The 13667-nt window shown below is 41.4% G+C and overlaps 1 protein-coding gene across 1 annotated transcript in view; it reads right to left on the bottom strand.

The window, feature by feature from the left end:
- Nucleotides 1-5865: 5865 nt before the first annotated feature.
- Nucleotides 5866-13667, bottom strand: part of TOP2A (DNA topoisomerase II alpha) — a 29848-nt gene continuing 22046 nt past the window's right edge. Inside the window, exons 30-35 of the mRNA XM_035027067.1 lie at nucleotides 9520-9672; nucleotides 9162-9288; nucleotides 8997-9040; nucleotides 8456-8593; nucleotides 7814-8013; nucleotides 5866-6661 (exon numbers count right to left, since the gene is read on the bottom strand). Of these exons, the coding sequence (XP_034882958.1) occupies nucleotides 6533-6661; nucleotides 7814-8013; nucleotides 8456-8593; nucleotides 8997-9040; nucleotides 9162-9288; nucleotides 9520-9672 (791 nt within the window). The 3' untranslated portion in view covers nucleotides 5866-6532. The remainder of the gene's footprint in view (nucleotides 6662-7813; nucleotides 8014-8455; nucleotides 8594-8996; nucleotides 9041-9161; nucleotides 9289-9519; nucleotides 9673-13667) is intronic.

Consider the following 13667-nt stretch of genomic DNA (forward strand, 5'->3'; position numbering starts at 1 on the left):
ATGTCCAGTCCTGGGTAGAAATGAAAACCCCCAAACGGGTTAATGGTACAATTCCTCCCTCATCTTCCTGCCCCCTCAGCCTGGGTGGGAACGGTGCTGGCCTCCGAGGGTGGGTGCGTTGGTTTCCGGTTACCCTGCCGCACCTCTCTACCACTCCCCACCCCTTCTGCTGCATAGTGTCTGACCCTTCAAACCCTTTCCGGGCCTGAAAAGCCTCCGGACGGGCGACCTTCTGTTCACAGGTGGTCCCCGCTCCTCTCTTCTGCCCTGGCCTTCAGTCTGCGGCTCCCAAATACACCCCTCCGGCTCTGCCCCCTCACCCACGGGGACCCGCTAACCTGCTACCTCCTCCCTTAGCTCTATAATTATTTAAGATTAGGTTCGGCTGTAACAGAAACAGCAAGAACAGTGGCTTAAACAAGAGAGAAGCTTGTTTCCCTCTCATTTGAAAGGAGGAGGCCGGTGGGCTGTTCAGCGGTGGCGGGGCAGCTCTGTGCTCCAAAGTCCTTAGGGGTGCAGGGTCCTCCCCACCCCTCCCTGGGTGTGGCCCAGTTCTCCCCGATCCTGTGCGCCCCACTCCAGGCAGCGCCTGGAGGAAGGGATGAAGGCGGGAGAAATTAAGTGCTGGGACGTCTCTCAGAAAGTCCCGGGAGCTGTCACGTGACCGACTGCTCACATCTCATTGGCCAGGATGACCTTCCGCAAGGAAGGCTGGGAAATGTAGTCTTTTTTTTAACCCCCAGGTGGCCTTGCACGCAAGAAAGGGGAATTTCACCTTCACGGTCACAGATCTGCTTCTGTTATTGGCCCTCTCCGCTGAGGTGGGGATTCAGAGAAACTCGGTTGCCTCAAGTCTGCCCCCGCCAGCTGAATAGTTCTATTCAGGTTCTCAGCGGTTTGGATGATGTCCACCGCGTAGGTGGTGATCTTTACTTAGTCTACTGATTCAAATGCTAATTTCTTCTGGAGAGGACACCCTAAGAGACATCCCTATCTGGACATCCCCCCTTTTTAAAAAAGATTTTATTTATTTATTTGACACAGAGAGACACAGCGAGAGAGGGAACACAAGCAGGGGGAATGGGAGAGGGAGAAGCAGGCTTCCCGCGGAGCAGGGAGCCCGATGCGGGGCTCGATCCCAGGACTCTGGGATCACGACCTGAGCCGAAGGCAGACGCCCAACGATGGAGCCACCCAGGCGCCCCTGGACATCCCTTAATGCAGTCAAGTTGACACATACAATTAACCTTCACATGTTCCTCAGATTTGCAATGGTGCTGCACCTGAGTGAAAGACACCCGAGACTGAGTCCTGGAGTAGTTCAAGTTCAGCGTCATATCAGAACTGGAACCCACATATTGCTTTTATAACCTGAAAAAAATTATAGTTATTTTCATTTGGAAGGTAGACATGTAACATTTACTATTTTTGTAAACTATAGGAAGATGCAAAAAAGAAAAAAAAATCACCCAAATCTCATTCTCCAAAGAAAAGCAGATGACATTTTTTTTTTAAAGATTTTATTTATTTATTTGAGAGAGAGCACATGAGACGGGGGAGGGTCAGAGGGAGAAGCAGACTCCCCGCTGAGCAGGGAGCCCGATGCGGGGACTTGGTTCAGGGACTCCAGGATCATGACCTGAGCCGAAGGCAGTCGCTTAACCAACTGAGCCACCTAGGCGCCCGCAGATGACATTTTGCAGCAACTTACAGTTGGCCTTTCATTTTTTTTTTTTTTAAGATTTTATTTATTTATTTGACAGAGAGAAACACAGCCTCTCTTGGAGAGGCTTTCTTTCTTTCTTTTTTTTTTTAATTCTGATGTTGCTTTTATTTTTAAAATCTGGTTAAAAATATATTTTTAACATCTTTGCATTGAGAACATTATAAGTATCTGACAGTTCAGCCTGAGCTGGGCGGTTTTTAAGGCTCTAGCTTGGTGGTGCACTTGAGCGTTGGAAGCACCTTTGTTTCTGCCTGGACTCATGGCCTGCAGGGCCGGGTCCCCCAGGTCAAGGGTAGGTGGAGCCAGTTCACTTCAGTTTCTGACAGACCACACAAGACCATGCAGCTTAGGTTTAACAATAAACAATTAATAAACTAATTTAAATAAACATTCTAGGAGTTTTGAAGACCCTAATCTCCTTTCCACTCCCTCAGCACTGTATCTGTAGTTCAGCAAGATCCCTAATGGATTTGTTAGTACAAGTTTGAAAATTACTGGTTTATATTTGAGCCTCACGCTGTCTAAAAGTTAACTTTTAAAAATTTATTATTTTTAAAGATTTTATTTATTTGAGAGAGAGTGAGCGAGGTAGAGAGCACAAGCAGGGGGAGGAGCAGAGGGAGAGGGAGAAGCAGACTCCCCACTGAGCAGGGAGCCTGATGCCAGGCTCGATCCTAGGACCCAGGCATCATGACCTGAGCTGAAGGCAGACGCCACCCAGGCGCCCCTAAAAGTTAGCTTTTTATTGCAGTATTTATACACAATAAAATGCACCATTTTATAATATAATTCAATGAGTTTTGATACATTATATAGGATAGTTTTTGTATCTTCTCCCTGCTACCCAACAGGACTTTGGGTTGTTAAATGCTCTGGGAAAATATGACTTTTATTGACTCTGTAATACATGGTAAGGGTGTACCAGTTTAACCAGTTCTTCCATTGTAGGACACTTATTCTGTTCCCAGTTTTTCACCAGTGTGAATAATGCTACAATGAATGTTTTTGGACACAAACTTTTTGTTTTTTGGACTTCAGAATAATTTTCCAAAAGTGGAATTACTGAGGAAAGAGACACTGGGCAGGTCAGGACAGATATCCATCATTCTAGGAGCCAAAGTTAATGACTTAAAAAATTTTTGTCTTTGGGTTTTAGGAAAAAATGGCCAGAAATCACTTAAAAAAATTCCCTTGCATCAGGAACAGTGGGCTGCAATGTTTTGTTTTTGTTTTAAATATTTTATTTATTTGACAGAGAGAGACAGCGAGAGAGGGAACACAAGCAGGGGGAGTGGGAAAGGGAGAAGCAGGCTTCCTGCCGAGCAGGGAGCCCGATGAAGGGCCCAATCCCAGGACCCTGGGGTCATGACCTGAGCTGAAGGCAGTCGCTTAACCAACTGAGCCACCCAGGCGCCCCTGCAATGTGTTTTAAAAGAAAAGCCTTAGTATGCTTATTGTATTATTTATCAATGGATGTATTTTGAATTTTGAATTTTCTCAATAACTATTCTTTTGTAATTCTGATTGGTGTAATATGTATTTATCTAAACAATGTTTCATGTGTAGGAAATAACTATTCTATAAAGGGTCTAAATGTACATAACTAGGTTTATTAGCACTAGAATTTTTATCTTCTAGAATGTTAATTGGTTTAAGGAATGAAGTCAAGAGATGTATTCATGGGCGCCTGGGTGGCTCAGTTGGTTAAGCGACTGCCTTCGGCTCAGGTCATGATCCTGGAGTGCCAGGATCGAGTCCCGCATTGGGCTCCCTGCTCGGCGGGGAGCCTGCTCCTCCCTCTGACCCTCCCCCTTCTCATGTGCTCTCTGTCTCTCTCATTCTCTCTCAGATAAATAAATAAAATCTTTAAAAAAAAAAAAAGAGATGTATTCATTTGGAGTCTTAGTTAGCAAGTGCTTTACTGATCAGGAGCAAACTTCTACTTTTAAAAGATAAATGTTTTGGACTTTTTTCTTTCTAAAGAGGGTTTGTATGCTTTCCTTCTATCAACAAATGTGTACTTACCGGACAGGGACTTCAGCTCTGATTTGTAAACCTTCTTTCTTCACATCAATCAATAATGTATATGATCATTCTTAAGGAGTACCTTGTATTCCTCATTGTACCAAATTTGTTTAAACTAATTTTTTTTTTAAAGATTTATTTATTTATTTATTTTGAGACAGAGAGAATGAGAGACAGAGACCATGAGAGGGAGGAGGGTCAGAGGGAGAAGCAGACTCCCCGCCGAGCAGGGAGCCCGATGCGGGACTCGATCCCGGGACTACAGGATCATGACCTGAGCCGAAGGGAGTCGCTCAACCAACTGAGCCACCCAGGCGCCCCTAAACTAATTTTTTTTTTTAAAGATTTTATTTATTTATTTGACAGAGGGAGGCACAGCGAGAGAGGAACACAAGCAGGGGGAGTGGGAGACGGAGAAGCAGACTTCCCGCCCAGCAGGGAGCCCGATGTGGGGCTCAATCCCAGGACCCTGAAATCATGACCTGAGCTGAAGGCAGACGCTTAATGACTGAGCCACCCAGGCGCCCCTAAACTAATTGTTTTATCCGAGGTCTCTTGTTGGACATTTAGGTTATTTTCAATTTTATTAGATACTTCAATAAGCATCTTTGCATGTGGCTTTTCTTGAGATAATTGTAGATTTACATGGAATTTTTTTTTAAAGATTTTATTTATTTGGGAGAAAGAGCATGAGCTGGGGGAGAGGCAGATGGAGAGGGAGAGGCGGACTCCCGACCAAGCATTGGAGCCCCCCGAGGGGCTTGATCCCAGGACCCTGGGATCACGATCTGAGCCAGGAAGGCAGACGCTCAACCGAGCCACCCAGGCACCCCTTATATGTAGTTTTGAGAAACAAGAGATCCCTTGTATACTTCGCCCCACTCTCCCCTAATGGTAGCATTTTGCAAAATTATGTGACTAGGATATTGAGATTTCCTGTTTCTGTGCGTTTACATGACTTTTTACACATGTCCCAATTCTTATCTTTAAAAATTTTTTGAGAGAGAGGGAGAGAATGTGGGGGTGCAGAGAGAATCTTAAGCAGGCTTCACACCCAGTGCAGAGTCTGATGTGGGGCTCAATCTCATGACCTGAAGTAAAATCAAGTCAGTCGCTTAACCAACTGAACCACCCAGGCACCCCATGTCCCAATTTTTCTCTTGAACTACATTTCTTAAAGTGAGAACTGCTAAGACAGAGTTTGACCTTTTGGCCCAGATTCTGATTCAAGGGCTCATTTTTCCAGATCTTTGTCAACCCTGTGGCTAGGTTTAGGATATCCCTCTGAAACTCAACATTACTTTTCTTTTGGTACATTTTTAAATGGTTTTGTTTTTGACATGTCTGTTTGAACTTAAACTTTGGTATAAGATGTGAAGAAGGGATTGGATTTATCTAATATTTCTTTTTTTCTAAATGATTGGCCAGTTGCCTAACGTCATTTATTGAGATCATCAAGTAGTTGTCCTGATTATCAAAATAGTCATTAAAGGGATCATTAAAAAACCAAACCAAAACGGCACAAAAACCACGCATATTTGAAACTACTTGCTCATGGTGGGGCAAGGCCTTCTGAGTGTGAAGGAGATGAATAACTTTGTACCCATGTATAAAAACCTGGGGAAAAACCTGATTGCCCTTGATTAGGTCAGGATGCTTATCTCTTAGACCTATTACTATGGCCAGGGGCTGTTAGGTAGGTACATCAGCAAATGATCAGAATTTCTCTTTCCTCAAAGGGAAGTAAAGACGGATATATTTTAGAGTAAGGAAAAGGGTATACTGCAAGGGGGAAAAAGGGTAATCAATGGGTTGCAATGTTTAGAACATTTTATTAAGTAAAAAATTGTTGAAATTAAGTGAAATAGAAAAACATAGTAAATATTTACAAAAACACTGAAAACACCACTCAACTCACACACATGTAAAAATGCAGAAATATCGTAAAAAGTTTGTAAGTTGAAAATTATGGAGATTTCTCAAAATGGATATAACCGCTCACTGCTGAGTATGGATGGCACTGATATAAGATCTTTGAATGGATGTTGTCCCCGACTTTTTTGCAATCCAATCCTCCCTAGAAATTTGTTCTTTGGGAGATTTGAACTTGGAGACAGCCCGAGGGGACAAGTCAAGAATTGAGATAGTCACAAAAGTAATTTTCTTCACCCTATTGACTGTGTTGGGGTTATACAGAGACAGCCAGGCTATTTTTCTTCAGCCTCTGCTAATATTCAAAAGGATATGGAGAATAAGAGCAATTTCTCACTGCTTGAGCAAAAATTCAGCACATAAAAGGCTGAGTGGGGAGTATTTGTACTAGAACTATAAAGTTCTATCTGATGGAAAATTACCTATAAAACTAAGGTAAAACAGAATTAATCATGCTCTATCTGTTATTTACTGAAAGTATGAAAAGAGGCAGAGTAGACATTTATAACAATTTTAGCTTAATGAGTGGTCAAGAAACTATGTTATGCTGAAGTGACCACACAACTATCTCCAGAGTCCAGAAGAACTTAAAATCAGATTAGAAAGACAAAAGAAAAGACACTCCAAACATGGACAAAGCAGAGAAGAAAACAATGCCCACGGTGGTCACTACTTAGACAGTATTATAAAACGGTAATAGATACTTGGGCTCTACACACTTCACTTTGATGGATCTGGATTAAAAATACCTTCCCCAAACAAAATTCAGAGGGGAGGAAATTAAGGGACTCAGGTAACTCTAAAACCAGTCTTGGGCTCAATAAGACCATTACTTAAAATTATCCCATTTTAGAACAGATCATCTTCGTCTGATTCTTCGAGGTACTTTATAGGTTTCTTTGCCCGTCCAGATTTGGCCCGAGGAGCCACAGCTGAGTCTAAGTCCAGATGGAAGTCTTCACTCTCCCCCTTGGATTTCTACAAGAGGAAGTCCAAGTAATTTGCACAATGTTAGTCTGACAGCAACATTTCACTGTAAAAAATGTATCAACAGACTACAATTTAATGGGTTTCCCTCCTTCTAATAAGTAGTAAGAAATAGATCTAAGGCAACTCTCATTGACTAAGTGGCATATATATATATATATATATTTGAAGATTTTATTTATTTGTCAGATAGACAAAGAAAGAGAGCACAATCAGGGGAAGTGGCAGGGAGAGGGAGAAGCAAGCTCTCTGCTAAATAAGGAGGCCAATGTGGGACTCTATCCCAGGACCCTGGGATCATGACCTGAGCTGAAGGCAGACACTTAACTGACTGAGCCACCCAGGTATCTCATAAGTGACATGTTTTTATTTATTTTTAATTTTATTTATTTACTTGCTTACTTTTAAAAGATTTTATTTATTTATTTGACAGAGAGAGAGCGAGAGAGGGAACACAAGCAGGGGGGAGTGCGAGAGGGAGAAGCAGGCTTCCTGCTGAGCAGGGAGCCCGATGCGGGGCTCGATCCCAGGACCCTGGGATCATGACCTGAGCCAAAGGCAGATGCTTAACTGCTGACTGAGCCACCCAGGCATTCCAAGTGGTATGTCTTTACATATAACTTTGTTACAACTAGTAAAAGCTAAATGGATTATGAGATTCACATTTCTTTCCTTTTTTTTTTTTTAAAGATTTTATTTGAGAGAGAGAGAGAAAGCACGAGCCAGGGTGGGGAGGGAGAAGCAGACTCCCCAGTGAGCAGGGAGCCTGACGCGGGGCTCAATCCCAGGACCCTGAGATCAGGACCTGACCTGAAGGCAGACATTTAACAATCTGAGCCACCCAGATGTCCCTACATTTATTTTCTTAAAAATGTGTCAGATTGGGGCGCCTGGGTGGCTCAGTTGGTTAAGCGACTGCCTTCGGCTCAGGTCATGATCCTGGAGTCCCTGGATCGAGTCCCGCATCGGGCTCCCTGCTCAGCGGGGAGTCTGCTTCTCTCTCTGACCCTCCCCCCTCTCATGTGCTCTCTCTCAAATAAATAAATAAAATATTAAAAAAAAAAAAGTGTCAGATTATTAAGAGCAAATCTTGGTTATGTATTTTAAAACACCTACAGCAAAAGGACGGGCTAGGATAAATACCTTGTTTGTGACGGCTTTAGAAATCATTTTCTCAAAATTAGAGTCGGAATCATCAGACGTGGATGGCTTCCTTTTGCGGCGAATTTTGGTTTTGGGGGCATCAGGCTTCTGGGGTACATCAGAATTCCAGCCTGGATCCGTTTTGGATCCTTTTGGTGCAGCCCTTTTTTTGGCACCTGCACTGGAGGTGGAAGACTGACCTGCAAGTCAACACAGGCATTCATCATGTGTCCACTCAGATGAATTTTTCTCACTGTGAACTTCTTTTAGCAAGCTGTTGATTGCTCCTATTTAATACAGGAAAAAATCTAATACAGCTGAAAATACATTAGAGAATCAAAGTATTCTTAAGCATCTAACTTTTTTATAGGTTTATGTTTTAGATTAAACTTCCGCACTGTTTATAAACCCTGTCTCTGTCATAGAAATGAGCTAGATAAGGCCTTGCATTTTGAGAAATACGCTGATTTTAAACCTTTTGACCACCAGTTTTGATTATAAAGATCTAAATATTTGCTTCCATTTGGAAAAGGCTTAATTCCACTATTAAGAGTAACTTTTGAGAGTAAAAAAATTGAAATTGACTTGTGGCAGCCAGCTACTTAATCCTAATATTAACCCATCTCAAAGACTGAAGCTCACTTTTTGCTGCCGTCTTCTTCACTGCCACCTTCTTTTTAGAAACAGGGTTTGGGATTTCAGTGTCAGCTGAGAAATCAGCAGCAGAACCTGCAGGAAATGGTACACTGTCCTTGGCATCATCAGCATCAAGGTCCATTACTTCAAATGGGAAGGAAAATAGTACATATAAGCAACACATAAAAATCTGTTTCCTGCTCTAAATCCCCATTTAAACACCAAGTCCGTGACTCTTCTAGAATATTTAAAACATACTCTTATAACTTTGATCTGATTTCTGTATTCTTCATCAGCAGTTATTTTTTGTACCTCTATCACCCAGCAGAGTAAACAGCAAGCACGTGATGACTTTCAGTATATTAAGTGTAGAACCCCTTTCTGTGCAAAACTAACCCTAATGAACAACAGCAATATAATGCTAATAAGGACCCACATTTATCTTCCAAAGCAGGACTTAGATAAGGTAGTCAGATTAGAACCCAGCTGGACCTGTTTGTCCCAGTGAAGCAGACATCTCACTACTTTTACTTAAATACATACATACCTGACGTGGCACTTTTCTGCGGCTTCAGTTCTTTGGTAGTATGTCTAGAATAAAAAACCCAAAAAACATCCTGACAACCAATTCTAAATGTGTCAAGTAACAAAGACTGTATCATTGACTACTGGCAACAATCATGATAAAATCCACATTAGAGAAGATACTTACTTTGGGGAAGCTTTGGTCTTAAGTGGACTAATATCTGATGATGGAACAAAATCCTCATCTTGAGTTTTTTCATCAAAATCTGAGAAATCGTCATCTGAATCCAAATCCACTGTGAATTTGGTTTTTGCTATAAAAAACATACATAGACAAAGAATAAAAGAGGGTAACAGAAATATTTAATCCACAGATTGATACAACATTTCATGAAGATTTAAGCTTTAGTTTAATCTCCTAAAAGATGCTTTCGTTTTACAAAAACTTAATAATAACTGCTCTAAGATATAAAAATTTCTGGGATTAATGCCTTGAAATACACTGGCCACTCAGATCTTTCAACACATTCAGCACTTTTCCTTACTTGCTGCCCTCCGTGGCTCTATCTCTCGTGGAGGGACATCAAAGTTACTTTCGTCACTGCTCATATCTGATTCTGAATCAGACCAGGGGTTTCTCTTCTTTCCTTTTTTGATTGGTTTAAATGGCAATGTAGTTTGCTTCTTTGTCTTGGTACCTAGAAGCGAGATAGGAATGAACCAACTTTACACGTTCTTTGACTCACTTTTCTCCATCTATCATCCATCTGTCTTTCAAATATTTATTGAGCTCTGTGCTAGTATTGAGAATACAGTGGTGAACAGAAACAAACATAGTCCCTCTTCCTGTGGAGTTTATAGCTTGGTCATCTAATCCCATAAATAAGTTGTTGTCACCTCTACAATGTACATGCACCCACACTAATCTCACCTTTCTCTCAGTCCCTACAATGGCTAGTATATACTGCTTTAATTTCTGTTATTTATTTATTTATTTATTTGTTTGTTTGTTTGTTTGTTTGACAGAGAGAAAGCACAAGCAGGGGGAGCGGGAGAGGGAGAAGCAGGCTCCCCACTGAGCAGGGAGCCCGATGTGGCACCCGATCCCAGGACCCTGGGATCATGACCTGAGCCGAAGGCAGACGCTTAACCATCTGAGCCTCCCAGGCGCCCTTAATTTCTGTTCTTCATAAACCTCTTGAAGGTAAAATGCCATGCTCTCCCACTTCTTGTGCCCACACATTATTTGAGAGTAATCAAACTCATGGGAACATGAAGGCTCAAAATACTCAACTGATTCATTGGTTTTATATGCTAAAAGATCACTAGCTGGGTTTAAAGTTAAAGGTGTGCTGCATTAGGTCAATCTATAATTTTGCACAGTATAGCATACTTTTATTATTTCTTTAGTTTAATACTAAGATGTTTCTATTTATTTTATTCATCTTTGTATCCCCCACAGAACTGAGCACACATTATCTATTAAAAGTAGATACTCAAGGGCGCCTGGGTGGCTCAGTTGGTTAAGTGACTGCCTTCGGCTCAGGTCATGATCCTGGAGTCCCGGGATCGAGTCCCGCATCGGGCTCCCTGCTCAGCAGGGAGTCTGCTTCTCCCTCTGACCCTCCTCCCTCTCATGCTCCCTGTCTCTCATTCTCTCTGTCTCAAATAAATAAATAAAATCTTAAAAAAAAAAAAAGTAGATACTCAAGATTAGACTTATAGATCAATCAATGGAAGAGAGTGGAGAATCCATAAATAAACTCTAATACTTATGGCCAATTGATTTTTGACAAGGGTGAAGACAATGTAATAGGGAAAGGTTTTCAATATGGTGCTGGACAACTGGATATCCACATGGAAAAGAATGAAGTTGGACTCCTTCCTTATGCCACATACAAAAATTAATTCAAAATGGATCACAGATCTATAAAAGCTAAAACTAAAACTCTTAGAAGAAAACATAGGGGGGCACTTGGGTGGCTCAGTTGGTTAAGCAACTGCCTTCGGCTCAGGTCATGACCCTGGAGTCCCGGGATCGAGTCCCACATCGGGCTCCCTGCTCAGCAGGGAGTCTGCTTCTCCCTCTGATCCTCCCCCTCTCATGCTCTCTGTCTCCCATTCTCTCTCTCAGATAAATAAATCAAATCTTTAAAAAAAAAAAAAAAGAAGAAGAAGAAAACATAGGGTAAATCTTCATGACCTTGGATTTGGAAAAAGATTAGACATGATACCAAAAGCACAAGCAACAAAAGGAAAAAAAAAGATAAATTAGACTTCATCACAATTAAAAACTTGTGGTTCAGGGGCGCCTGGGTGGCTCAGTCATTAAGCGTCTGCCTTCGGCTCAGGTCATGATCTCAGGGTCCAGGGATTGAGCCCTGATGCCCTGCATCAGGCTCCCTGCTCGGCGGGAAGCCTGCTTCTCCCTCTCCCACTCCCCCTGCTTGTGTTCCCTCTCTCGCTGTGTCTCTGTCAAATAAATAAATAAAATCTTTAAAAAAAAAAACAAGGGGTGCCTGGGTGGCTCAGTTGTTAAGCATCTGCCTTCGGCTCAGGTCATGATCCCAGGGTCCTGGGATCCAGCCCCGCATCAGGTTCCCCACTCCGTGGGAAGCCTGCTTCTCCCTCTCCCTCTGCCCCAACTTGTGTTCCTGCTCTCGCTGTCTCTCTCTCTGTCAAGTAAATAAAATCTTAAAAAATAAATAAATAAATAAATAAAAAACCCAAAACAAAACAAAAAAACTTGTGGTTGAAAGGACACAAGAAAATAAAGAAGTAATCTATAGGAGAAAATATTTGAGAATCATATATCTGATAAGGACTGGCATCTCGAATACATAAAGAAATCTGGGGCACCTGGGTGGCTCAGGTGGTTAAGCCTTCAACTTGGTTTTGGCTCAGGTCATGATCTCAGGGTCATGAGACTGAGCCCTGTGTGGGGCTCTGCGCTCAAGGTGGAGTCTACTTCAGATTCTCTCTTTCCTTTTCCCTCTGTTCCTCTCCCACTTACGTACCTGTGCTCTCTCTCTCTAAATAAAATAAAAATCTTAAAAAAAATTAGAATACATAAAGAAATCTTACAACTAACTCAACAACAAAAGATAAATAACCTAATTAAAAAAATGGGCAAAGGGTCTGAATAGACATTTTTCCAAAGAAATATAAATGGCCAATAAGCACATGAGAAGATACTCAACACCATTAGCCAACAGAGAAATGCAAACCCAAACCACGAGATACCACTTCATATCCACTAGAATGGCTAGGAAGAAAAAAAGTGACAAGGAGTTAACTGTGCTGGTGAGGATATGGAGAATTGGAACCCTCACACATTGAGTGTAAAATGGGGCAGCTGCTCTGAAAAACAGTGTGGCAGTTCCTCAAAAGGCTAAACATAGAAAAAATCATATGACCCAGCACAATTCCACTCCTAGGTATCTACCCAAAAGAAATAAAAACATTAAGTCCATATAAAAACTTGTATACAAATATTCATAGCATTGTTTACAAAAGTCAAAAAGTGGAAACAAGCCAAATACCTATCAACTGATAAACAAATAAAGTGTGGTATATCCGTACTATGAAAAACTATTCGGCAATAAAAAAGAATGAAGTATTGATACATGTCACTATATAGATGACCCTTGAAAACATTATGCTAAGTGAAAAATACCAGGGACAAAAGACCAGATATATGATTTCATTCATATGAAATGTCCAGAATAAGTAAATCTAGAGACAGAAAGTAGATTAATGGTTGCCTAGGAGGAGGAGAAATTGGTAGGAAATGGGGAGTGACCATCAAGGGGTAGAGTGTTTGTTTTGGGGGCAAAAAATGGTTTTAAAACTGTTGAGTATACTAAAATGATTGAATGGTACAATTTATTTATTTATTTTAAAAAGATTTTATTTACTTATTTGAGAGAGAAAGAGAGAGAGAACAATCAGGGGGAGTTGCAGAGAGGGAGAAGCAGGCTCCCTGCTGAGCAGGGAACCAGACATGGGGCTTGATCCCAGGACCCTGGGATCATGACCTGAGCCAAAGGCAGACGCTTAATCGACTGAGCCACCCAGGTGCCAATGGTGTACTTTAAATTAATGAACTTGGTATGTGAATATCTTATTAAAAAAAGTAGATACTCAGTAAGGGTATAATCAAATGGTTAGTAGAGTTTTTTTTTTTTTTTGAAGATTTTATTTATTTATGTAACAGAGAGAGATATAGCGAGAGCAGGAACACAAGCAGGGGGAGTGAGAGAGGGAGAAGCAAGCTTCCTGCCGAGCAGGGAGCCCGATGTGGGACTCGATCCCAGGATGCTGGGATCATGACCTGAGACGAAGGCAGATGCTTAACGACTGAGCCACCCAGGTGCCCGGTTAGTAGAATTCTTAATTCTATTTAATTTATTGAGTGCTACTTATATCCCAGGCATGGTGTTCAACTTTAGGGATAATACAAACATGACTAAGATGTGCTCACTATTCTCAAAAAGCTTTAGTTTTATAATTGGCTAGAAAGTGGAATTTAATAAATTGAGTGTGTTTTCTTTAGATCCCACTAAGGAATTCAAATTGCCAAATTAACAAACTATTTCAAAATGATCTCTTCTAAAATAAATCATATCCAAGGACAATATCAGGGAGGTTCAAGTAAAATTTAGACATAGTATCCCATCATGTTACTCACTAA

Source organism: Mirounga leonina, unplaced genomic scaffold, assembly GCF_011800145.1.
Source record: "Mirounga leonina isolate KUSES-001 unplaced genomic scaffold, KU_Mleo_1.0 Mir_200, whole genome shotgun sequence".
Lineage (NCBI taxonomy): Eukaryota > Metazoa > Chordata > Mammalia > Carnivora > Phocidae > Mirounga > Mirounga leonina.